The sequence below is a fragment of the Coregonus clupeaformis genome, chromosome 10, assembly GCF_020615455.1.
Source record: "Coregonus clupeaformis isolate EN_2021a chromosome 10, ASM2061545v1, whole genome shotgun sequence".
In the NCBI taxonomy this organism is placed as follows: Eukaryota; Metazoa; Chordata; class Actinopteri; order Salmoniformes; family Salmonidae; genus Coregonus; species Coregonus clupeaformis.
In genome coordinates, this window is record NC_059201.1 from 12,960,657 (window position 1) to 12,988,475 (window position 27,819).

Here is a 27,819-nt window from a genome sequence, read left to right on the forward strand (position 1 = left end):
TCATGTTCTTACATCAGGCTGTGTGGATGAAATTAACAAAAAGTTGAAAATTAGAATGTATCCTCTCAGCACATGAATGTGACGTTTAAGACCTCCATTAAATTGCCATTAATGCTGGTCTGTCAGTGAGGAGAATGTATGGGGGTTTGACAGCGGTCTACGGAGCGGTTTCTTAAACCAGACCTCTAGAGAGAAGCATACTGGGCCTCCAGTGAAGCATACTCCTGGAGCGCACACGTACGTATACATAAACACTCTCACTCACGTACACACGCATACACACGTATACACACACATACACATGCATACACACACATACACAGCCTTGATTTGGTGGGACCAGAGAGGGAGGGGAAAATAAAAAAAGAGAAGAGTGAGTGATGATGAATTAACATTAATAGACCTTGATAAAGGACACAACGGCAATTGTCCCAGAACAAAGGTTGGGAATGTGAAATGGGAGCCACATGTTGGGGTAATGAGAACCGCATGGTGGGTAGGTACTGGAGAGGAGAACAGGGTTCTGATTAGTACAGCCCTGCCCTGTTGGAGGAGAGGACCTCATTTCCTTCTGCCCACAGCCTGGGCTGGGGTTAGAGGAAGAACCATGATGGTAGGATAGGGGCTGGGGTTAGAGGAAGAACCATGATGGTAGGATAGGGGCTGGCCTGGGGTTAGAGGAAGAACCATGATGGTAGGATAGGGGCAGGGCTGGGGTTAGAGGAAGAACCATGATGGTAGGATAGGGGCTGGGGTTAGAGGAAGAACCATGATGGTAGGATAGGGGCAGGGCTGGGGTTAGAGGAAGAACCATGATGGTAGGATAGGGGCTGGGGTTAGAGGAATAACCATGATGGTAGGATAGGGGCAGGGCTGGGGTTAGGGGAAGAACCATGATGGTAGGATAGGGGCTGGCCTGGGGTTAGAGGAAGAACCATGATGGTAGGATAGGGGCAGGGCTGGGGTTAGAGGAAGAACCATGACGGTAGGATAGGGGCAGGGCTGGGGTTAGAGGAAGAACCATGATGGTAGGATAGGCCTGGGCTGGGGTTAGAGGAAGAACCATGATGGTAGGATAGGCCTGGGCTGGGGTTAGAGGAAGAACCATGATGGTAGGATAGGGGCAGGGCTGGGGTTAGAGGAAGAACCATGATGGTAGGATAGGGGCAGGGCTGGGGTTAGAGGAAGAACCATGATGGTAGGATAGGGGCAGGGCTGGGGTTAGAGGAAGAACCATGATGGTAGGATAGGGGCAGGGCTGGGGTTAGAGGAAGAACCATGATGGTAGGATAGGGGCAGGGCTGGGGTTAGAGGAAGAACCATGATGGTAGGATAGGGGCAGGCCTGGCCCGGGGTTAGGGGAAGAACCATGATGGTAGGATAGGCCTGGGCGGGGGTTAGAGGAAGAACCATGATGGTAGGATAGGGGCAGGGCTGGCCCGGGGTTAGAGGAAGAACCATGACGGACAACAGACCACTAGGGTAGGGGTTGGGATGGGGCTGAAATATAGCCAAGGGAGGGTTAGGGGGAGCGCTGAAACCAGCATGGACATCTAAGGTAGGGGCTGGGTTAGGGGTAGTATGGGTGGAGGTAGTGGTGGAATCATCATACCATGAATCATCATACCAAGACAGCCTGGGTAAATATCTGTTTGAAAGACTCTCAGTACCATAAGTATCTACAATGTGTGAACTGTCCACTATTCAGCTGTCAAGCCACATAATCACGACTGCTCCGCTGGAACTCTGGTTAACCATCCCATAAGAAGGACCCTTCAGCCCCACCACCCCTCAGGCATAATCTTCTATGATTATTTATACTAAATAAACACAGTTTAACCTTCCATTATCTAATCAAACAATCCAAGTGTGAAAGTAATCAAATGTTGCATGATCTCGCTCTTTCTCTGTTGTTGTTTTGATGTTCCCAGTGATTTGTTGGACAAACAGAGAGAAGTGGTGTGGGTTTGTTTGTTTGTTTGTTTGTTTTTTCAGCCTTGGTCCCTTTGGGACAACAGCACCACGGTAACAGAACTGCGCTGAGACTCAGATTTTTCACCTAAAATGTATGCCAAAAACCCCCATTGATTTCAAAGTTTAACAAACCATACAACTCAGGGACTACTTTTAACAATTTTCACTGACATTTTTTACAAAAACACATTTACTGGAAGAACTGTGCAGATGCAAAGTTTGGTAACAGAATTTTGGTCAAATCTCCCACTGTTTTTTATGTTTCCACATTTTCCCAAAACTGTTAAATATCTGCTCCGAATTACGATACCACGGTTTCTGCATAAAGAATGGGGTGTCCGCTATGACATAACACATTGAGTTTGAAAAAATCTACACTGAACAAAAATATAAACGCAACATGTAAAGTGTTGGTCCCATGTTTAATGAGCTGAAGTAAAAGATTCCAGAAATGTTCCATATCCACAAAAATCTTATTTCGCTCAAATTCTTTGCACAAATGAGCATTTCTCCTTTGCCAACACAATCCATCCACCTGATAGGTGTGGCATATCAAGAAGCTGATTAAACAGTATGATCATTACACAGGTGCACCTTGTGCTGGGGACAATAAAAGGCCACTCTAAAATGTGCAGTTTTGTCACACAACACAATGCCACAGATGAGGGAGCGTGCAATTGGCATGCTGACTGCAGGAATGTCCACCAGAGCTGTTGTCAGAGAACTGTTCATTTCTCTGTAGCTGTGGTCCTCTGTAGCTCAGCTGGTAGAGCACGGCGCTTGTAACGCCAAGGTAGTGGGTTCGATCCCCGGGACCACCCATACACAAAAATGTATGCACGCATGACTGTAAGTCGCTTTGGATAAAAGCGTCTGCTAAATGGCATATTATTTATTTATTTATTATTTATTCTCTACCATAAGCCGCCTCCAACGTCGTTTTAGAGAATTTGCCAGTAAGTCCAACCGGCCTCACAACCGCAGACCACGTGTATGGCGTCGGTTTGCCGATGTCAACGTTGTGAACAGAGTAGTGGCGTTATGGTATGGGCAGGCATAAGCTACAGACAACAATTGCATTTTATCAATGGCAATTTGAATGCACAGAGATACCGTGACGAGATCCTGAGGCCCATTGTCGTGCCATTCATCCGCCGCCATCACCTCATGTTTCGGCATGATAATAAATGGCCCAATGCCGCAAGGATCTGTACACAATTTCTGGAAGCTGAAAATGTCCTAGTTCTTCCATGGCCTGCATACTCACCAGACATGTCACCCATTGTGCATGTTTGGGATGATCTGGATTGACGTGTACGACAGCATGTTCCAGTTCCCACCAACATCCAGCAACTTCGCACAGCCATTGAAGAGGAGCGGGACAACACTCCACAATCAACAGCCTGATCAACTATATGTGAAGGAGATGTCGCGCTGCATGAGACAAATGGTGGTCACACCAGATACTGACTGGTTTTCTGATCCACGCCCCTACCTTTTATTTAAAGGTGTCTGTGACCAACAGATGCATATCTGTATTCCCAGTCATGTGAAATCCATAGATTAGAACCTAATTAATTTATATAAATTGACTGATTTCCTTATGTGAACTGTAACTTAGTAAAATCGTTGGAATTGTTGCATGTTGCATTTATTTTGGTCCAGTATATTTTGGTTATTGAACTACAGTAAGTGAAGTGGATTTACACCCGGTAACGGAATTGCAATAACGGAATTTCATCATGTGTCCCTGATCTGTACTATACAGAAATTCATAATTATGGATATGAATGGCATTCTCTTCATGGTGATGTATCTTAAATAGGTACACAAAGGTATAGATATGCTTTGCATATTTGGGTATTATTCTACACACTGGCTATTACAGTGCCTTCAGAAAGTATTCACACCCCTTTACTTTTTCCATATTTTGTTGTGCTACAGCCTGAATTTAAAATGGATTGAATTGAGATGTTGTGTCACTGATCTGCACACAATACCCCATAATGTCAAAGTGGAATTTTGTTTGTAGAACATTTTCGAAATTAATACATTTATCAATAAATAATAAAGAAAACTGCACAACTGAATGCATTCAACCAAAATGTGTCTTCCACATTTAACCCCTCGGAATCAGAGAGGTGCCCTAATCGACGTCTCCAGGAGCAGTTGTTGTTGGTTAACTGCCTTGCTCAAGGGCAGAACGGCAGATTTTTCCACCTTGCTGGCTCAGAGATTTGAACCAGTGAACTTTTGGTTACTGGCCCGTCGCTCTTAACCGCTAGGCTGTCTGCTTCTGAAAACCTGACATGTCTTGAGTCAATAAGTATTCAACCCCTTTTGTTATGGCAAGACTAAATAAGTTCAGGAGTAAGAATGTGCTTAACAAGTCACTTAATAAGTTGCATGGACTCATTCTGTGTTCATTAATAGTGGTTAACATTTTTTATGACTACCCCATCTCTGTACTGTACACATACAATTATCTGTAAGGTCCCTCAATCGAGTAGTGAACAAGGCACTGAAGTAATATTGCAAAAAAATGTGGCATAGAAATTAACTTTTTGTCCTGAATACAAAGTGTTATATTTGGGGCAAACACAACACATCACTGAGTTCCACGCTTGATGGTGGCTGCATCATGGCTGCATAATTTTATGGGTATGCTTGTCATCGACAAGGACTAGGGAGTTTTTTAGGATAAAAATAAACGGAATACAGCTAAGCACAGGCGATTTCCTAGAGGAAAACCTGGCTCAGTCTTCTTTCCAACAGACACTGGGAGACTAATTCACCTTTCATCAGGACAATAACCCAAAACACAAAGCAAAATATACACTGGAGTTGATAACCAAGACGACATTGAATTTTCCTGAGTGACCTAGTTACAGTTTTGACTTACATTTACAGTTTAGTAATTTAGCAGACGCTATTATCCAGAGCGACTTACAGTTTTAGTGAGTGCATACATTTTTCATACTAGACTTAAATTGGCTTGAACATTTATGGCAAGACTTGAAAATTGCTTTCTAGCAATGATCAACAACCAACTTGACAAAGCTTGAATAATTTTTTAAAGAGTAATGAGCAAATATTGTACAACCCAGGTGTGCAAAACTCTTACAGACTTACCCAGAAAGACTCACAGCTGTAATCGCTGCCAAATGTGTTTCTAAAATGTATTGTCATTTGGGTGGTGGACTATTCTTGATACACACGGGAAACTGCAGCGTTGCAGTTCTTGACACAAACCGGTGCGCCTGGCACCTACTACCATACCCCATTCAAAGGCACTTACATTTTTTTTGTCTTGCCCATTCACGCTCTGAATGGCACACAAACACAATCGATGTCTCAATTGTCTCAAGGCTTAAAAATCCTTCTTTAACCTGTCTCCTCCCCTTCATCTACACTGATTTTAAGTGGATTTAACAAGAGACATCAATAAGGGATCATAGCTTTCACCTGGACTCACCTGGTCAGTCTATGTAATGGAAAGAGCAGGTGTTCTTAATGTTTTGTATACTCAGTGTATATAAGCCTTAATAAATAAAATGTATTAAGGCTTATATACACTGAGTATACAAAACATTAAGAACACCTGCTCTTTCATTTGACTCTCAATTTGACATGCTCCTATGAAGTATACATGTTGGTGCTCATGGGTCCTTTGAGATGGAAATGACATCATCTCTCTCAGCAGACAGATCAGATGATAACACTGTAATATACCAGCATCAATACATAGCCAGGGTTACAGCCTCTGGCCCAGTTGGGCTGTCTTTACTTGTTTTTTACCCATAGTTCTTTTTAGAGTGACACAATTATAATTTGAAATCAGAATATAAATCTTTATTTTGTTTGTACCTACCAAATCTCTTTCGATATACACAACTGTCTAAGGCCATATATAGAGATATTGGTTTGACTGCATTCAAATGGATGTTTGATAAGCGGTGTAATTTATATTTCACAGATGCAATTTTTTTATTCATGCCATTTCTTTCTCTTTTGATATTTGTGTTGTCTGTTTTATTTCTGATAAACAGTCATATGGCTCCCATCTGGAATTGGTCCACAAACAAGGTCTGTCCCGTCCCTTTTCAAAGGTGGGGTGTTTCGTAGCTATAGGCGAAATGGAATTAGTTGAACCTTACAAGACATACGTCCAAAATGTTAGTGGTTAATTAAGAACAAGTCTTTCTCTCCCGCCGGGCAGTACGTTTCCTCCCTCCCTTCCTCCTTCTTCTTCCTTCCCTCTCTCTCCTAACTACCCCCTCTCCTCCTACCACCCTCCGTCCTTCCCCTCCTCCCCCTTCCTCTCCTCTCCCTCCATCCATCCATCCAGCCGTCCCCTCCTCCCTCCTTCCTAGGGGTGAGCTGCAATTTAATTGTAATTAATCAGTATTTGGGAAGTCTCTCAACGAGGTCTGCATTCTATTTACCAAATGAGAGATGATAGTGTACATGTATTTTTTTCCCCGAAAAAGAAAAAGGCCAAAACTCAGATGTTCAGGAGAAGAGAGGGGTGGGGGTAAGGATTGGAGCAGAGGGGGTGTAGAGAAGGGGGGGCAGAGCAGAGGCGGGGGGATCAAACAAATAGTTGCCTTATTTTTTTTGCTGGTTTGTGTGGAGTTGTCTCCATATGTTAGGCGGTTAATAGTCTATTTAAAGAGAACTACTTGTAACTCTGCTGGATCTGCTCTGTTCCTCTTCAACTAATTACACATGTTGTGAGGTTATTGGACGCCAAAAAAGAAAAACACGTCTTCTTTAATCATCCTGGCTCCTTTGAACACTTTGAGCAACTGTGACCAAGCAACAAACAATGTATCTCTTAGCCATTAACTACACTATAATTTTGACCAACTTAAATTTCAGTCCTTGAGAGTGTATTTAGCATAGGGACCTGTGTTTAATGAAACCTATGAGGGTGAGAGACGCACATGTTCCCCAAACCGAACAAGCAACTTGAAAGGTCTTGCTGTGCCTGGGGCGGATGGGCTCGGGGAAGAAGTCTGGTGTGTGTGTGTGTGTGTGTGTGTGTGTGTGTGTGTGTGTGTGTCAGGTCGTGTTGTAGGTGTGGTGTAGGAATCAAACGCAGGAAGCAGACTGAATTCACTTAGCTGTATTCTGCCTAAACACAGGCAACAGGACGAAATAAGCCTGACAGCAAAATACGCACGAAGGCGAAAGACAATGCGCACAAACAGGTGCGTCAGGATGAAATAAGTGCACACACAAGTGCAACGAACGCTCCAGCAAACAGTGGAGAAAATAACGCTCAACCGAGCAATTAACACAGACTGACGGTAATAATCACACACAACACAAGACAAACACAACGAGAAACTTATAGGACACTAATTACTACAAAACAGAAACAGGTGTAGAAACAAACAGACAAAAGCAAACGAACATGAAACATCAATCGGTGGCAGCTAAAATTCGGAGACGACGAACGCCGAAGCCTGCCCGAACAAGGGAGAGAGGCAGCCTCGGCCGAAACCGTGACAGTACCCCCTTGACGCGCGGCTCCAGACGCCGCGCCGACCGGCCTTGGGGACGACCCGAGGCCGCGGCGCAGGGCGCGTCGGATACCCCCGATGGAATTCCGTCAGAGCGACGGGTCCAAGATGTCTCTCCTCGGCACCTAGCACCGCTCCTCCCGGACCTACCTCCCACTCCACTAGATACTGAAGACCCCTCTCTCGACGTCCAGAATCCAAGATGGATCTCACGGTGTACGCCGGTACCCCTCGATGTCCAACGGGGCCGGGGGGCTCCAAGATCTCATGTTCTTGGAGTGGGCCTGCTACCACCGGCCTGAGAAGGGACACATGGAACGAGGGGTAATGCACTTATACTCAACTGGTAACTGTAATCTATAACATACCTCGTTCAACCTTCTCAGGACTTTAAATGGCCCTACAAACCGCCACCAGCTTCCGACAGGGCAGGCGGAGGGGCAGGTTTCTGGCAGAGAGCCAGACTCGATCTCCAGGTGCGATACTGGCCCTCACTGCGGTGTAGGTCGGCCGCTCTTCTGTCGACGTATGGCACGCTGCAGATGGACGTGTGCAGCGTCCCACGTCTCCTCGAGCGCCGCACCCACTCATCCACAGCGGGGGCCTCGATCTGGCTCTCATGCCATGGTGCCAGAACCGCTGGTACCCCAAAACACACTGAAAAGGGGTTAGTTGGGTGGAGGAGTTGGCGGAGAGAGTTCTGTGCCATCTCGGCCCAGGGCACATATCTCGCCCACTCCTCCGCGATCCCGGCAGCATGTCTTCTGAGAAACCTACCCACATCCTGGATGCTGCTCCACCTGCCCATTACTCTCGGGGTAACCCGAGGTGAGGCTCACCGAGACCCCCAACCGCTCCATAAAGGCTCTCCAGACTCTGGAGGTGAATTGGGGACCTCGGTCAGCCACAATGTCCTCGGGCACCCCGTAGTGCCGGAACACATGGGTGAATATAGCTTGGCGGTCTGCAGGGCAGTAGAAGACCCGGCATGGGGAGCAAACGACAGGCCTTTAGAGAACCGGTCCACAACGACCAGGATGGTAGTATTCCCTTGAGAGAGGGGAAGGTCAGTTATAAAATCCACCGAGAGGTGGGACCATGGTCGTGTGGAACGGGCAGGGGCAGTAACTTACCCCTAGGCAGATGTCAGGCGCCTTACACTGGGCGCACACGAGCAGGAGGAAACATAAACCCTCACATCCCTGGCCAACGTGGGCCACCAATATTTGGCACTAAGACAGTGCACTGTCCGGCCGATACCCGGGTGTCCAGAGGAGGGTGACGTGTGAGCCCAATAGATCAATCGATCCCGACACTCGACGGAACATACTTCCGACCCTCCGGGCATTGTGGTGGACTAGGGTCGGTGCGTAATGCCCGCTCGAGCTCAGAATCGAGCTCCTGCACCACCGGTGCCACTAGACACGACTCCGGCAGTATGGGGAGTGGGCTCCACGAACCTCTCCTCCCCGTCACACAGCCGAGACAGCGCATCTGCCTTCCCGTTTTGTGACCCAGGGATGTAGGTGATCTTAAAAAGAGAAACGGGTCAAAAACATACTCCATCTAGCCTGCCGAGGGTTCAGCCTCCTGGCTGCCGGATGTACTCCAGGTTACGGTGGTCCGTCAGAATGAGGAAAGGGGTGTTGAGCCCCCTCAAGCCAGTGCCTCCACACCTTAAGGGCCTGTACCACAGCTAACAGCTCCCTGTCCCCTATGTCATAATTTCGCTCCGCCGGGATGAAGGGGCTTCTTGGAATAGAAGGCACAGGGGCGGAGTTTAGGTGGCGCGCCTGACCGTTGTGAAAGCACGGCGCCAATACCGGCCTCAGACGCGTCCACCTCTACCTGAAATGGTAAAGAGGGATCCGGATGCGCCAGCACCGGAGCCGAGGTAAACAGGTCCTTCAGCCTCCCAAACGCCCTGTCCGGCCTCGACCACACTGCAGACGCACGGACCCCCTTCAAAGAGAGACGTGATGGGAGCTGCCACTTGGCCCAAAACCCCGGATAAACCTCCGGTAGGTAATTAAACCCGCAACAAAACTGCTGCACCTCTTTCACAGTGGTTGGTGTTTGCCACCACGACGGCCGACGCTCGGTCTTCCTCCATCTTCACCCCTGACGCGGACAACTGATACCCCCAAAAGGGGAGATAGACTCCTGGAAAAACAGACACTTCTCTGCCTTCACATACAGGTGCGTGCTCCACCAGCCTCCCGCAACACTCTGCGCACCAGGGCACAATGCTCGACACGGGTAGGTGAGTACACGAGAATGTCATCTATGTACACAACGACTCCCTGTCCCTGCATGTCCCTGAAGATCTCATCCACAAATGATTGGAAAACCGCTGAGCATCCATCAACCCGTATGGCATGACTAGATACTCGTAATGGCCCGAGGTGGTACTAAAGCGCTGTTTTCCATTCATCATCCTTCTTGATGCGCCCCTGCTGTCGCGCTCCTGAGATCTAATTTCCGTGAAGAACCGCGCCCATGCAACGACTCAGTCATGGTCGCAATCAGCGGGAGTGGATAACTATACTTCACCGTAATTTGAGTGAGACCACGGTAATCGATGCACTGACGCAAACCACCATCCTTCCTTCTTCTCTCACGAAAAAGAAACCTGAGGACGACGGTGGAAGCGGATTGCCGGATGTATCCTTGTCTCAGCGATCTCGTCTATGTAAATCTCCATAGCTTTCTTCTCCTCCTGAGACAGAGGATACACATGACTCCGTGGGGCGCGTTCTGCCTGAAGGTTTATCGCACAATCCCCCTGCCTATGGGGTGGCAACCGCCTGCCTCACGCCTTACTAAACGCGATAGCCAAATCCCCATACTCAGGTGGAATGTGCAATGCGGGCACCTGGTTTGGACTCTCCACCGAGGTAGCCCTCTACCGAAACGCCCAAACATCTACCCACACACTGAGCAGACCACTCCATCAGAGCCCTCTCCTGCCACGAAATCACTGGGTTGTGGGTACTCAACCAGGGCATGCCCAGCACCACCGGATACGCAGGAGAGTCAATCAGGAACAGCTGAATCATCTCCTGATGATCCCCCTGCGCACACATCCTAAGTGGCGGCGTGACCTCCTGATCAAGCCCGTACCCAACGGGACGACTATCTAGGGCGTGAACGGGAAAAGGAACATCAACAGGAATGAGGGAATCTACTAACGCTAAAATAAAACTTTTATCAATAAAATTCCCAGCTGCGCCTGAACCTACCAGCGCCTTATGCTGGGCATGAGGTGCTACCTGTGGAAAACATACAGGCATACAGAAATGGGCAACAGAGAGCTCTGGGTGAGTGGGGCGCCTACTCACCTGGAAGGAATCCCCAGTGCGGGACCTGTCGTCATCTCCCCTAGGAGGCCATCCCCAGCACCTAGCCGCGGTGTGTCCTCCCCGACCACAGTTGGTGCAGTGGATGGACCCCCTAGTCTGCCGACTCCTCCTATCTCTAGCGCCCAGCGCCCAGAGCTCCATGAGGACACGGCTCGGATGCGCTGGAGGATGGAATGGACGGACCCCCCTCAGGCCGCGCGTAGCCACAGAGGTTATCTAACCTGATTGACATGTCGACCAGCTGGTCGAAAGTGAGAATTAGTGTCCCTACAGGCCAGCTCCCGACGGACGTCCTCTCTGAGGCTACATCGGTATAGATCGATGAGGGCCCGCTCACTCCACCCTGCATCTGCCGGCAGGAGTACGGAATCGAGTGCGAATTCCTGGGCACTCCTCCTCCCCGCCTGAGGAAGACCAGACGCCTCCGCTCCGGGGATGGTTCGAACACCGCCCTAAAGCGAGCGGGAGAACTTCGGTGTGTCGTGGGTGGCGATCTTCCTCCACTCCGCGTTGGCCCACTCCAACGCTTTACCGGCCAGGCAGGAGATCAGGGCGGACACGCTCTCATGCCCTGAAGGTGCCGGATGTACTGTGGCCAGGTACAGCTCTACCTGGAGCAGGAATCGCTGACACCCAGCTGCGGTCCCGTCGTAGGACCTCGGGAGAGATAGTCGGACTCCGCGAGGTTCGCCGCTGGACTGGGTGGGCTGGCCGATGGTGCTGGCAGGGCGGCTGGCGGTGGAGGCGGACCCCAGCCTCGGAGGGTGGTATCACCTCCTGCAGGGCGGGCCCCCATCTGCAGGAGCTGCTCTTGCTGTTCCCGAACCTGGGTTTCCAGTCTTGATGAAAGGGCTTCGGGCCCTGCTGATTCCATACTGTAAGGTGTGTGATTCTGTCAGGTCGTGTTGTAGGTGTGGTGTAGGAATCAAACGCAGGAAGCAGACTGAATTCCAAAAAGCTGTATTCCTGCCTAAACACAGGCAACAGGACGAAATAAGCCTGACAGCAAAATACGCACGAAGGCGAAAAGACAATGCGCCACAAACAGGTGCGTCAGGATGAAGTAAGTGCACACACAAGTGCAACGAACGCTCCAGCAAACAGTGGAGAAAATAACGCTCAACCGAGCAATACACAGACTGACCGGTAACAATCACACACAACACAAGACAAACACAACGGAAACTCATATGACCACTAATTACTACAAAACAGAAACAGGTGTAGAAACAAACAGACAAAAGCAAACGAACATGAAACATCAATCGGTGGCAGCTAGAATTCCGGAGACGACGAACGCCGAAGCCTGCCCGAACAAGGGAGAGAGGCAGCCTCGGCCGAAACCGTGACAGTGTGTGTGTGTGTGTGTGTGTGTGTGTGTGTGTGTGTGTGTGTGTGTGTGCGCGCGCGCGCGCGTGTGTGAAGGGCCTCTCTCTCAGATGATATAATTATTGTTATTATTGAGAGAGGAGCAGGAAGGAACACCTGGTCCAGATAGGTCTGGTTCAGGCAGCTGGGGAGGAGGACGCCCACAGCAGACCTGGGTTCAAATTGTATTTGAAATCATTTCAGATACTTCAGCTGTGCTTGATTGAGCTTGCCTGTCGCATTGGAACCAATAGAAAAGTCTCAAAGCTGCAAACCCTGCCCACCTGCACACGCCAGACAGGATAAAGTAAATAGTACTTGAACCCAGGTCTGGCCCATAGATTGCAGGTCCTGCTCTCTGTCTGTCTGCTGCTGCAGACAAGTCCCCACTGAGACGCTGCACACTCCTTATCATTACAAGAAGCTCTACTGCTGCCCAAATGTTGTCTGCATGGTGGTGCAGGTTGGGTGTAGCATATGTCAAATCAAAGTTTATTGGTCACATATACAGGATTGCAGATCTTATCGCAGGTGCAGCTAAATGTTTGTGTTTCTAGCTCCAACGTTGCAGTAATACCTAGCAATAAAGAAAAATCAATACACACATATCCAGAAAAATTTACAATAAGTTATATAGGATGAGCCATGACTAGAATACAGTATATACATATAAAGTGGGTGAAACAGTATGTAAACATTATTAAAGTGACCAGTGTTCAATGACTCAATGGACATATGGCAGCAGTCTTTAAGGTGCAGGGTAGAGTACTGGGTGGTAGCCAGCTAGAACGGTCTCTCGGTCCCAGCTTGGATGCACCTGTACTGTCTCTGCCTTATAGACGGTAGCAGGGTGAACAGGCCGTGGCCCGGGTGGCTGAGGTCCTTGATGATCTTCTTGGCCTTCCTGTGACACCGGGTGCTGTAGATGTCCTGGAGAGCAGGCAATGTGCTCCCGGTGATGCGTTGGGCTGACCGCACCACTCTCTGGAGAGCCCTGCTGTTGCGGACGGTGCAATTGCCGTACCAGTCGGTGATACAGCCTGACAGGAAGCTCTCAATGGTACATTTGTAGACGTTTGTGAGGTTCTTAGGGGCCAAAGCGAATTTCTTCAGTCCACTGAGGTTGAAGAGGCACTGTTGTGCCTTCTTCACCACACTGTCTGTGTGGAGTGACCATTTCAGGTTGTCAGTGATGTGCAAACCGAGAAACTTGAAGCTTTTGACCCTCTACACTGCGGCCCCGTCGATGTGGTTGGGAGCGTGCTCTCTCTGCTGTCTCCTGTAGTCCACGATCAGCTCCTTCGTTTTGTTGACGCTAAGGGAGAGGTTACTTTCCTGGCACCACTCCGCCAGGGCTCTCACCTCCTCCCTGTAGGCTGTCTCATCGTTGTTGGTAATCAGGCCTATCACTGTTGTATCGTCAGCAAACTTAATGATTGAGTTGGAGACATGGGTGAACAGGGAGTACAGGAGGGGGCTGAGCATGCACCACCCCTGTGGGGCCCCGTATTGAGAATCAGCGTGGCGGAGGTGTTGTTGCCTACCTTCACCACTTGGGGTCGGCATGTCAGGAAGTCCAGGACCCAGTTGCACAGTTAGGGGTTAAGACCCAGGGCCCTGAACTTAGTGATGAGCATGGAGGGCACTATGGTGTTGAAGGCTGAGCTGTAGTCGATGAACAGCATCCTTACATAGGTATTTCTCTTGTCCAGGTGGGATAGGGCAGTGTGCAGTGCAATGGCGATTGCATCGTCCTTGGATCTGTTGGGGCGATATGCAAAAGTGTATTGGGTTTAGGGTGTCGGGTGTCGGGTAAGGTGGAGGTGATTTGGTCCTTAACTAGCCTTCATGATGACAGAGGTGAGTGCTACTGGACGATGGTCATTTAGTTCAGTTACCTTTGTTTTCTTGGGTACTGGAACAATAGTGGACATCTTGAAGCAAGTGGGGACAACAGACTGGGATAGGGAGAGATTGAATATGTCCGTAAACATTCCAGCCAACTGGTCTGCACATGCTCCGAGGACACGGCTTGGCATGCCGTCTGGGCCGGCAGCCTTGCCCCCTTTCAAGGGTTACACGTTTAAATGACTTACTAACATCGGCCACGAAGAATGAGAGCACACAGTCCTCGTGAGCGTCAGGGGCCAGTGTCGGTGGCTCAATGTTGTTTTCCTCAAAGCGACATCTGAGCCGGAATTGCGACTCCCATTTGTCCCTGTAATGTCGTTTTGCCTCTTTGATTGCTTTACGGAAGTCGTAGCTGGTCTGTTTCTACACATCCATGTTCCCAGTCACCTTGCCATGGTTAAATGCGGTGGTTCGCACTTTCAGCTTTGCACTAATGCTGACATCTATCCACAGTTGTTGGTTTGGATAAGTTCTAATCATCACAGTGGGAACAACATCCTCTATGCACCTCCTGATGAACCCAGTCACTGAGTCAGTGTATACGTCGATACTATTCTCAGAGGTGACTCGAAAAATGGCCCAGTCCGCGTGATCAAAACATTCTTGAAGCATAGATTCTGATTGGTCAGACCAACGTCGAACAGTCCTTACCACGGGAGCTTCCTGTTTAAGTTTATGCCTATAGGTGGGGATGAGCAGAATGGAGGTGGGATCTGATTTTTTTTCGAAGGGAGGGTCTTGCAGCTGTCCCGGAATTGAGAATAGCAATGGTCCAGGGTCTGTGTTGCGCGTGTAGCACAGGAGATTTGTTGATAGAATTTCGCTAGCATTTTCTTCAGATTTCCTTTATTAAAGTCCCCAGCTACAATAAATGCTGCCTCAGGATATGCGGGTTCCAGTTTGCACATAGTCCAGTGTAGTTCCTTGAGAGCCGTCGCTGTGTTGGCTTGGGGGGGAATATACACTGCCGTGATGATGACTAAAGAAAATTCTCTACACCATGTAAAGTAGTGGGTCCCTCCCCTACACCATGTAAAGTAGTGGGTCCCTCCCCTACACCATGTAAAGTAGTGGGTCCTGCCCTACACCATGTAAAGTAGTGGGTCCCTCCCCTACACCATGTAAAGTAGTGGGTCCCTCCCTACACCATGTACAGTAGTGGGTCCCTCCCCTACACCATGTAAAGTAGTGGGTCCCTCCCCTACACCATGTAAAGTAGTGGGTCCCGCCCTACACCATGTAAAGTAGTGGGTCCTGCCCTACACCATGTAAAGTAGTGGGTCCCGCCCTACACCATGTAAAGTAGTGGGTCCTGCCCTACACCATGTAAAGTAGTGGGTCCCTCCCTACACCATGTAAAGTAGTGGGTCCCTCCCCTACACCATGTAAAGTAGTGGGTCCCGCCCTACACCATGTAAAGTAGTGGGTCCCGCCCTACACCATGTAAAGTAGTGGGTCCCTCCCTACACCATGTAAAGTAGTGGGTCCCTCCCCTACACCATGTAAAGTAGTGGGTCCCTCCCTACACCATATAAAGTAGTGGGTCCCTCCCCTACACCATGTAAAGTAGTGGGTCCCTCCCCTACACCATGTAAAGTAGTGGGTCCCGCCCTACACCATGTAAAGTAGTGAGTCCTGCCCTACACCATGTAAAGTAGTGGGTCACTCCCTACACCATGTAAAGTAGTGGGTCCCTCCCTTCACCATGTAAAGTAGTGGGTCCCTCCCCTACACCATGTAAAGTAGTGGGTCCTACCCCTACACCATGTAAAGTAGTGGGTCCCGCCCTACACCATGTAAAGTAGTGGGTCTCTCCCTACACCATGTAAAGTAGTGGGTCCCTCCCCTACACCATGTAAAGTAGTGGGTCCCTCCCCTACACCATGTAAAGTAGTGGGTCCCGCCCTACACCATGTAAAGTAGTGGGTCCTGCCCTACACCATGTAAAGTAGTGGGTCCCTCCCCTACACCATGTAAAGTAGTGGGTCCTGCCCTACACCATGTAAAGTAGTGGGTCCCTCCCCTACACCATGTAAAGTAGTGGGTCCCTCCCCTACACCATGTAAAGTAGTGGGTCCCTCCCCTACACCATGTAAAGTAGTGGGTCCCTCCCCTACACCATGTAAAGTAGTGGGTCCTGCCCCTACACTATGTAAAGTAGTGGGTCCCTCCCCTACACCATGTAAAGTAGTGGGTCCCGCCCTACACCATGTAAAGTAGTGGGTCCTGCCCTACACCATGTAAAGTAGTGGGTCCCTCCCTACACCATGTAAAGTAGTGGGTCCCTCCCCTACACCATGTAAAGTAGTGGGTCCCTCCCCTACACCATGTAAAGTAGTGGGTCCCTCCCCTACACCATGTAAAGTAGTGGGTCCCTCCCCTACACCATGTAAAGTAGTGGGTCCCTCCCTACACCATGTAAAGTAGTGGGTCCCTCCCCTACACCATGTAAAGTAGTGGGTCCCTCCCCTACACCATGTAAAGTAGTGGGTCCCTCCCCTACACCATGTAAAACACTTTGAGATCCTGTTGAAAAAGCAATATATGCTCTTTCCATGACATAGACTGACCAGGTGAATCCAGGTGAAAGCTATGATCCCTTATTAATGCTGCTTGTTAAATCCACTTCAGTCAGTGTAGATGAAGGGGAGGAGACCGGTTACAGAAGGATTTTTATGCCTTGAGAGAATTGAGACATGTATTGTGTATGTGTGCCATTCGGGAAGCATTGGAGTTAACATGGGCCTGCATCCCTGTGGAACGTTTTCAACACCATGCCCCGACGAATTGAGGCTGTTCTGAGGGCAAACGGCGGTACAACTCAATATTGGGAAGGTGTTCCTAATGTTTTTTACACTCAGTGTATGAACACATTAATAATCATTTTTTATTGTGATCAGAACTATTTCAGTAGGAAGTGTAGGTAAACTTTACCAGTTGATCCAAGACGACTAAATAACCCACTCTCCTTTCCTTTCCTTTCCTGTCCTCCTCCCCCTCCCAGCTCCAGAGAGTATGGTTAATATGTTATTAGTCCTGTCCGGCCCCGCCCCCCTGTGTCCTCTATAGCCCTATAATTTTCAGGGAGCATTGTGACCGAGACCTGACCCTCCGTCTACCTCACGCTCAGCCAACAACATGACTGCCCGTTCGTCTGCCACATGGGAGGCAGACAGTTAATGGCACCACACCACCACGCCAGCCCCTCTCACCCGAAACTGTGCATTTGAAGTTTTAAAGATGCCAGTTGACTCTTGAGGCCATTTGACACACGGGGAGAGAGGAGGGAGGGAGGAGAGGAGGGAGGAGAGGAGAGGAGAGGGGGAGGACATCAGAAGGAAGGGAAGGAGTGCGGGAGTCTTCCCCCCTACCTCCCCCTCTCTCTCCCCCTCTCCCCGGCAGTCAGGCAGGCAGGACCAAACCAGCTTCCTGTAGCAACAGGAACAAAGGCCAGGCCTGTATATGGGGGCTGTAAAAGACCATTGTGTAGGGAGGGAGGGTGTCGTAGAACTTGTAGCAGGCTTATTAGGAGGCGTTGTGTCAACCCCCCCTAAGCACACACACACACACACCCACCCCTCGGCTTGTTCCAGAGGTGTGATGCTGTGGTCAGGGGGCTTTGAGCCTGCTGATTGGATGCAGGTGTGGTGGGTGGCGAGGCCCTGTTGCAGGCATCTGTGTGTGTGTGCTTGTCGTGTGTGCGTTACTGTGTGTTTGTCGTCAATATGTGTGTGTTGCTGCACTCGTGTGTGTGTGTGTGTGTGTGTGTGTGTGTGTGTCTTGAGTGGGTGTGTGTGACCAGCCTCCTGCTGAGAGCAGGGTGTTAAACTCCAGGACGGCAGGCCCAGCAGCCCATTAGCACAACCCCAATGCACCGTTCCGACACTTCATTCCCCTGCTGCTAAATGAGAGATTGGGGAGCTACCACCTTCCTCTCTGTAGCAGAAAACATTTAGTTTAGTTAGTAGCCAGCTAGGTATCTACCTCAAACACTTTGAAAATGCCCCGAGCAACGTTCGTTTGACCACATGAAAAATGTCCGGTTTTTGCTCCCTGTAAGAGTAAGACTGAGGTGTGTCTTTAGCCTAAATTGTTAGACAGAGAGACGGAGAGAAAGAGAGTTGGGGGGGAAAAAGTGTGTTGAAATGTGGGAAAACCTGTTTAAGAGAGTGATGAATAGGTAATGTTTGGGTTGAGAGCACAGGGAAGTGAGTGATGAGGCTGATGGCTCCTCCTGTTCAGCCATGGGGGTCTAGTATCCAGCCACACTGCCTCTTTCTGCTTCACTTCAAGCCCACACATCTGGAGGTGCAGGTCGGAGTCTTGGGGCTGGGGCAGGGAGAGGTGTGTGTTGGGGGGAGCAGGGTTTGAACTAGTTGGCGGCCTCATCAATACACATCCTGAGAGGGGGAGAGAAACAGTCTTTCACATAAATCATGCCTTGACTTCAATGGAAAATGTTGCACATATCAAGTTAGGACTCAGGTCTTTGTCAAATTGATAGGTGAATAAATAAACCAATGCAAATTCAGGTCCATTAAATGTAGTAACGCTCTTTATTCCATTGAACTACCATAGGCCTCAAGGTAACAGGGCTTAATGGTCTATGTTATAGTTTCTCAGGCTTTGTCTGAGTCTTTTTCCCTAGTTGGGGTTCATTGTGTGGCATCTTGTCTCAGAGATGAGGGCTTCCTTTTCTAAAACAGCATGATGGAAAAGATAAGATCTTTGATATGCAAGGCTGCCGATGCCAGCCAGCTATACACCCAGCCAGCTCATCCCCCATCCCTCAACTCTAGCATCTAGTGTCCTAGACTCAACTCTAGCATCTAGTGTCCTAGACTCAACTCTAGCATCTAGTGTCCTAGACTCAACTCTAGCATCTAGTGTCCTAGACTCAACTCTAGCATCTAGTGTCCTAGACTCAACTCTGTCTGAGCGTTGGCAACATGAGGTGGTTGTGTTTTATTGATATGTATCACTGTCTGCCAGTTGTCCTTGTGGTCTCACCATCCATCCATCCATCCCCTTCTCTCTTTCTCTCTCTCTGCAGGGGCTCCAGGTTCAGTCAAGTTCTGACGAGAATGGTCGGAAGCTCGGGGTCACATTCCGAACAGACAGTGAGTCTTTCTTTCTTTCTCACAGCAAAGCCTTGTTTAAATGTTATCTCCATATTTATACAATTGTAGAATTGTTACTGTTTACTATTTTAACATGGCCTTGCATGAAAACTGCCGGCCCTTTCCATTCCATCCTAAAGTTGCCATTTTACCACCTCAAAAGTTGCCACTTCTCAGAGTCCCATCCCTGACCAAACTTCTCCCAGCCATCCCCCACCAAGTTAATTTCTCCAGAAGTCAAAGTTTTCTCTCTTGTAGCAAATCCTGATTTTCCCAGCAGTCGGCTGCTATTGTCCATGACTGTCAGAGGGGAACAGCTTTTCTGAAAAGCGCCTCTGTGGTTTAGCATCACAATTGACTGCAGCTCAGAGCCAGGGGGCGTGTGCGATACAGCCCGCTGCTCCACTTCCTCTACCTGAGAGAGAGAGGAGAGGACATAGGGATCATAAACAAAAGAGATGGGAGAGGCGAGGAGAGGAGGGGAGGGGAGAGGAGGGGACAGCTCCTTGCATGGCTGCACATTCTCTTCCCCAGGCTTGGCTCAGAGAGAATCTCACCCACCCACCTGTCCATCAGTCCATCAGTCTCGTCCATCAGTCCCGTCTATCAGTCCCACCCAGCTGTTCCCATCCATCAGTCCTGTCTATCAGTCCCACCCAGCTGTTCCCATCCATCAGTCCCGTCTATCAGTCCCACCCAGCTGTTCCCATCCATCAGTCCCGTCTATCAGTCCCACCCAGCTGTTCCCATCCATCAGTCCTGTCTATCAGTCCCACCCAGCTGTTCCCATCCATCAGTCCCGTCTATCAGTCCCGTCCATCAGTCCCGTCAATCAGTCCCGTCTATCAGTCCCGTCCATCAGTCCCGTCTATCAGTCCCACCCAGCTGTTCCCATCCATCAGTCCCGTCTATCAGTCCCGTCCATCAGTCCCGTCCATCAGTCCCGTCTATCAGTCCCACCCACCTGTCCATCAGTCCATCAGTCTCGTCCATCAGTCCCAACCACCCGTCCATCAGTCCGTCTATCAGTCCCACCCAGCCGTTCCCATCCATCAGGCCCGTCTATCAGTCCCACCCAGCCGTTCCCATCCATCAGTCCCGTCTATCAGTCCCACCCAGCTGTTCCCATCCATCAGTCCCGTCTATCAGGCCCAACCACCTGTCCATCAGTCCCGTCCATCAGTCCCAACCAGCTGTTCCCGTCCATCAGTCCCGTCTATCAGTCCCACCCAGCCGTTCTCGTCCATCAGTCCCGATCAGTCCTGTCTATCAGTCCCACCCACCAGTCCATCAGTCTCGTCCATCAGTCCCGTCTATCAGTCCCGTCTATCAGTCCCGTCCATCAGTCCCGTCTATCAGTCCCACCCAGCTGTTCCCATCCATCAGTCCCGTCTATCAGTCCCGTCCATCAGTCCCGTCTATCAGTCCCACCCACCTGTCCATCAGTCCATCAGTCTCGTCCATCAGTCTCGTCCATCAGTCCCAACCACCCGTCCATCAGTCCCGTCTATCAGTCACACCCAGCCGTTCCCATCCATCAGTCCGTCTATCAGTCCCACCCAGCCGTTCCCATCCATCAGTCCCGTCTATCAGTCCCACCCAGCTGTTCCCATCCATCAGTCCCGTCTATCAGGCCCAACCACCTGTCCATCAGTCCCGTCCATCAGTCCCACCCAGCTGTTCCCATCCATCAGTCCCGTCTATCAGTCCCACCCAGCTGTTCCCATCCATCAGTCCCGTCTATCAGGCCCAACCACCCGTCCATCAGTCCCACCCAGCTGTTCCCATCCATCAGTCCCGTCTATCAGTCCCACCCAGCCGTTCTCGTCCATCAGTCCCGTCTATCAGTCCCACCCAGCTGTTCCCATCCATCAGTCCCGTCTATCAGTCCCACCCACCTGTCCATCAGTCCATCAGTCTCGTCCATCAGTCTCGTCCATCAGTCCCAACCACCCGTCCATCAGTCCCGTCCATCAGTCCCGTCCATCAGTCTCGTCCATCAGTCCCGTCTATCAGTCCCACCCAGCTGTTCCCATCCATCAGTCCTGTCTATCAGTCCCAACCACCCGTCCATCAGTCATTTACATTACATTTTAGTCATTTAGCAGACGCTCTTATCCAGAGCGACTTACAGGAGCAATTAGGGTTAAGTGCCTTGCTCAAGGGCACATTTACGTCATTTAGCAGACGCTCTTAAACAGAGCGACTCACAAATTGGTGCATTCACCCTATAGGCAGTGGGAAAACCACTTTACAATTTTTGGGGGGGGGTAGAAGGATTACTTTATCCTATCCCAGGTATTCCTTAAAGAGGTGGGGTTTCAAATGTCTCCGGAAGGTGGTGAGTGACTCCGCTGTCCTGGCGTCGTGAGGGAGCTTGTTCCACCATTGGGGTGCCAGAGCAGCGAACAGTTTTGACTGGGCTGAGCGGGAACTATGCTTCCGCAGAGGAAGGGGAGCCAGCAGGCCAGAGGTGGATGAACGCAATGCCCTCGTTTGGGTGTAGGGACTGATCAAAGCCTGAAGGTACAGAGGTGCCGTTCCCCTCACTGCTCCATAGGCAAGCACCATGGTCTTGTAGCGGATGCGAGCTTCAACTGGAAGCCAGTGGAGTGTGTGGAGGAGGGGGGTGACGTGAGAAAACTTGGGAAGGTTGAACACCAGACGGGCTGCGGCATTCTGGATGAGTTGTAGGGGTTTAATGGCACAGGCAGGGAGGCCAGCCAACAGCGAGTTGCAGTAGTCCAGACGGGAGATGACAAGTGCCTGGATTAGGACCTGTGCCGCTTCCTGTGTAAGGCAGGGTCGTACTCTCCGAATGTTGTAGAGCATGAACCTGCAGGAGCGGGTCACCGCCTTGATGTTAGCGGAGTACGACAGGGTGTTGTCCAGGGTCACGCCAAGGCTCTTCGCACTCTGGGAGGAGGACACAACGGAGTTGTCAACCGTGATGGCGAGATCATGGAACGGGCAGTCCTTCCCCGGGAGGAAGAGCAGCTCCGTCTTGCCAGGGTTCAGCTTTAGGTGGTGATCCGTCATCCATACTGATATGTCTGCCAGACATGCAGAGATGCGATTCGCCACCTGGTTATCAGAAGGGGGAAAGGAGAAGATTAGTTGTGTATCGTCAGCGTAGCAATGATAGGAGAGGCCATGTGAGGATATGACAGAGCCAAGTGACTTGGTGTATAGGGAGAAAAGGAGAGGGCCTAGAACTGAGCCCTGGGGGACACCAGTGGTGAGAGCACGTGGTGCGGAGACAGCTTCTCGCCACGCCACTTGGTAGGAGCGACCGGTCAGGTAGGACGCAATCCAGGGAGTGAGCCGCGCCGGAGATGCCCAGCTCGGAGAGGGTGGAGAGGGAGGATCTGATGGTTCACAGTATCAAAGGCAGCAGACAGGTCTAGAAGGACAAGAGCAGAGGAGAGAGAGTTAGCTTTAGCAGTGCGGAGAGCCTCCGTGACACAGAGAAGAGCAGTCTCAGTTGAATGACCAGTCCTGAAACCTGACTGGTTTGGATCAAGAAGGTCATTCTGAGAGAGATAGCAAGAGAGTTGGCTAAAGACGGCACGCTCAATAGTTTTGGAAAGAAAAGAAACCCAGCTGTTCCTGTCCATCAGTCCCGTCTATCAGGCCCAACCACCCGTCCATCAGTCCCGTCCATCAGTCCTGTCCATCAGCCTTCACCCAGGGAGCCCAGTTCTGTTCTGAGCTCCCCATCTTAACCATGCTCTCTGTTGTGTTGTGATCTGTGGTGTGAGGAGGGTTATCTATGTGGTAGATGAGGTAGGAAGGACTTCTGCTCCTGCTAATAAAGGTTGTTTTGAAATTGAAAATAGTTTTTAAATATGTGTCCATCAACCTTCTCTCCTCTCCATCTTTAACATAGTCTAACTGGGATATGTCCACTTTCTTCTCTCCTCTGTTCTTCTCCTCCAGATTGTTCTGTGAACTGGAGCCCATTGGGGAAGCATGCCATCTATGAGGTGAACAATGTGACGTTCAGCCACCTCTCCTGTGACAGCCAGGCTGCTGTGGTGGTCCACTGGATGACCAGCCCTCTAGGTACGTAACCAAGCCGTCTACACCTGCACTCTCTATAGAATTAGAACATTTACATTTACGTCATTTAGCAGACGCTCTTATCCAGAGCGACTTACAAATTGGCCAGCCCTCTAGGTATGAGGTATGTACAGCTATGCGTACCACCCCCCCGCAGACCCCGTAAAGCATGAGATTAGCTATAAACCTGCACATTTTTCTCTTTGCCCCATGGAAAAATGTGTGGAATTGTAGGAAGTTAGCTGTTTTCTAGAGTAGTTATAGACTGGAGAAAAGTCCCTCTCAAATCAAATCAAATCATATTTGTCACATACACGTGTTTAGCAGATGTTATAGCGGGTGTAGCGAAATGCTTATGCTTCTAGCTCCGACAGTGCAGTAATATCTAACAATTACACAACATATACCCAATACACACAAAAAAGTAAAGAATGGGATTTAAGAATATATACATAAATGGACAAGCAATGACAGAGCGGCATGGACTAAGATACAGTAGAATATTATAGAATAGAATGCAGTATATACATATGAGATGAGTAGTGCAAGATATGTAAACATTATTAAAAGTGACTAGTGTTCCATTTCTTAAAGTGGCCAATGATTTCAATAGGCAGCAGCAGCCTCTAATGTGCTAGTAGTGATGGCTATTTAACAGTTTGATGGCCTTGAGATAGAAGCTGTTTTTCATTCTCTCGGTCCCAGCTTTGATGCACCTGTACTGACCTCGCCTTCTGGATGATAGCGGGGTGAACAGGCAGTGGCTTGGGTGGTTGATGTCCTTGATGATCTTTTTGGCCTTCCTGTGACATCGGGTGCTGTATGTGTCTTGGAGGGCAGGTAGTTTGCCCCCGGTAATGCGTTCGGCAGACCGCACCACCCTCTGGAGAGCCCTGCGGTTGTGGGCGGTGCAGTTGCCATACCAGGCGGTGATACAGCCGGACAGGATGCTCTCAATTGTGCATCTGTAAAAGTTTGTGAGGGTTTTAGGTGATAAGCCAAATTTCTTCAGCCTCCTGAGGTTGAATAGGCTCTGTTGCGCCTTCTTCACCACACTGTCTGCGTGGGTGGACCATTTCAGTTTGTCGGTGATGTGTACGCCAAGGAACTTGAAGCTTTCCACCTTCTCCACTGCGGTCCCCTCGATGTGGATAGGGGGGTGCACCCTCTGCTGTTTCCTGAAGTCCACGATTATCTCCTTTGTTTTGTTGATGTTGAGTGGGAGGTTATTTTCCTGGCACCACACTCCCAGAGCCCTCACCTCCTCCCTGTAGGCGGTCTCGTCATTGTTGGTAATCAAGCCTACTACTGTTGTGTCGTCTGCAAACTTGATGATTGAGTTGGAGGCGTGCTTGGCCATGCAGTCATGGGTGAACAGGGAGTACAGAAGGGGGCTGAGCACGCACCCTTGTGGGGCCCCAGTGTTGAGGATCAGCGAAGTGGAGATGTTGTTTCCTACCTTCACCACCTGGGGGCGGTCCGTCAGGAAGTACAGGACCCAGTTGCACAGGGCGGGGTTCAGACCCAGGGCCTCGAGCTTGATGATGAGCTTGGAGGGTACTATGGTGTTGAATGCTGAGCTATAGTCAATGAACAGCATTCTTACATTGGTATTCCTCTTGTCCAGATGGGATAGGGCAGTGTGCAGTGTGATGGCAATTGAATCGTCTGTGGATCTATTGGGGCGGTAAGCAAATTGAAGTAGGGTCTAGGGTGACAGGTAAGGTAGAGGTGATATGATCCTTGACTAGTCTCGCAAAGCACTTCATGATGACAGAGGTGAGTGCTACAGGGTGATAGTCATTTAGTTCAGTTACCTTTGCTTTCTTGGGTACAGGAACAATGGTGGCCATCTTGAAGCATGTGGGAACAGCAGACTGGGAAAGGGAGAGATTGAATATGTCCATGAACACACCAGCCAGCTGGTCTGCGCATGCTCTGAGGACGTGGCTAGGGATGCCGTCTGGGCCGGCTGCCTTGCGGGGGTTAACATGCTTAAATGTCTTAATCACTTCGGCCATGGAGAAGGAGAGGCCACAGTCCTTGGTAGTGGGCCTCGTCAGTGGCACTGTGTTATCCTCAAAGCGGGCGAAGAAGGTGTTTAGCTTGTCTGGAAGCGAGACGTCGGTGTCGGCGACGTGGCTGGTTTTCTTTTTGTAGTCCGTGATTGTCTGTAGACCCTGCCACATACGTCTCGTGTCTGAGCTGTTGAATTGCGACTCCACTCTCTATACTGATGTTTTGGCAATTTAATTGCCTTGCGGAGTGAGTAGCTACACTGTTTGTATTCTGCCATATTCCCAGCCACCTTGCCATGGTTGAATGCGGTGGTTCGCGCTTTCAGATTTGCACGAATGCTGCCGTCTATCCACAGTTTCTGGTTAGGGTAGGTTTTAATAGTCACAGTGGGCACAACATCACCTATTCACTTCCTGATAAACTCTGTCACCATTTCAGTGTATATGTCTAAATTATTTTCAGAAGCTACCCGGAACAGTGATCAAAACAATCTTGAAGCGTGGATTCCGATTGGTCAGACCAGCGTTGAATAGTCCTTAGCACGGGTACTTCCTGTTTGAGTTTCTGCCTATAGGAAGGGAGAAGCAAAATAGAGTCGTGGTCAGATTTGCTGAAAGGAGGGCAGGGGAGGGCCTTATAACCATCCCGGAAGTTTGAATAGCAATGGTCGAGGATTTTTGCAGCGCGAGTACAACAGTCGATATGTTGATAGAACTTCGGCAGCCTAGTCCTCAAATTTGCTTTGTTAAAATTCCAGGCTACAATGAATGCAGCCTCAGGATATGTGGTTTCCTGTTTGCATAAGGTCCAGTGAAGTTCTTTGAGGGCCGTTGTGGTATCGGCTTGAGGGGGGATATACACGGCCGTGACTATAACCGAATAAAATTATCTTGGGAGATAATACGGTCGGTATTTGATTGTGAGATATTCTAGGTCGGGTGAACAGAATGACTCGAGTTCCTCTATGTTACTACAATTACACCATGAGTCGTTAATCATGAAACACACACCTCCGCCCTTCTGCTTCCCGGAGAGATATTTATTCCTGTCTGCGCGATGAACTGAGAACCCATCTGGCTGGACCGATTTCGACAGAATATCCCAAGAGAGCCATGTTTCCTTGAAACAGAGTATATTAGAGGCCTTGGTGTCTCTCTGGAAAGAAATCCTTGCCCGTAGTTCGTCGACTTTGTTAACCAAAGATTGAAGATTAGCGAGTAGAATACTTGGAAGCGGTGGGTGGTGTGCGCGCCTCCTAAGTCAGACCAGCAGGCCGCTCCGAATGCCTCTCCTCCGCCGGCGATGTTTTGGGTCAGCCGCTGCAATCAGTTCAGTTGCCCTGGGGAGAGCAAACAAAGGATCTGCTTCGGGAAAGTCGTATTCCTGGTCGTAATGCTGGTGAGTTACCGCCGCTCTGATATCCAATAGTTTTTCTCGGCTGTATGTAATGATGCAAAACACTTTCTGAGCTAATAATGTCAAAAATAATACATACGAAAACAAAATACTGCAAAGTTTCCTAAGAACTAGTCGCGAGGCCGCCATCTTCGTCGGTGCCATCTACAGTCTGTGATTAGATATGAGCAGTCATTCCTAGTGAGGGGAAAAACTTCCCCATGCAAAAGTTAGAGTGGTAGGCCTACTTTTTAAATGTTTCTTGCAGGATTGTTTTGGGTAGATCACATTACATCTGGGAGACACCATAACATTTTAAAACCTTGGTATGTGTGAGTGCACGTGTGTGTTTGCGTCCTACGCCTGGTGGCACAGGACTGGTTTATGTTTATCTTCAGTATCTCAGGGCAGGCTGAGTTGAAGGGAGTAGAGTTTGTAGAGGAAAGAGGTGAAGGCAGTAGAGTTTGTAGAGGAAAGGGGTGAAGGGAGTAGAGTTTGTAGAGGAAAGAGGTGAAGGCAGTAGAGTTTGTAGAGGTGAGGGAGTAGAGTTTGTAGAGGAAAGAGGTGAAGGCAGTAGAGTTTGTAGAGGAAAGAGGTGAAGGCAGTAGAGTTTGTAGAGGAAAGAGGTGAAGGGAGTAGAGTTTGTAGAGGAAGGAGGTGAAGGGAGTAGAGTTTGTAGAGGAAGGAGGTGAAGGGAGTAGAGTTTGTAGAGGAAAGAGGTTTGGGAACAGGAGAGGAGAGGAGAGAGAAGGCTCTTCTTCAAAGACCCAGGTTACCTCCCCCCAGCCCTGTGTTGTTGGGCCAGGTTACCTCCCCCCAGCCCTGTGTTGTTGGGCCAGGTTACCTCCCCCCAGCCCTGTGTTGTTGGGCCAGGTTACCTCCCCCCAGTCCTGTGTTGTTGGGCCAGGTTACCTCACCCCAGCCCTGTGTTGTTGGGCCAGGTTACCTCCCCCCAGCCCTGTTTTGTTGGGCCTGTCCTGATCAAAGACCCAGGTTACCTCCCCCCAGCCCTGTGTTGTTGGGCCAGGTTACCTCCCCCAGCTCTGTGTTGTTGGGCCAGGTTACCTCCCCCCAGCTCTG

The 27,819-nt window shown here is 49.7% G+C and overlaps 1 protein-coding gene across 1 annotated transcript in view; it reads left to right on the top strand.

The window, feature by feature from the left end:
• il17rd (interleukin 17 receptor D) overlaps positions 1–27,819 on the top strand; it is a 76,508-nt gene that overhangs the window by 9,728 nt on the left and 38,961 nt on the right. Inside the window, exons 2-3 of the mRNA XM_041887306.1 lie at positions 19,197–19,263; positions 23,203–23,328. Coding sequence (XP_041743240.1) covers positions 19,197–19,263; positions 23,203–23,328 — 193 coding nt within the window. The remainder of the gene's footprint in view (positions 1–19,196; positions 19,264–23,202; positions 23,329–27,819) is intronic.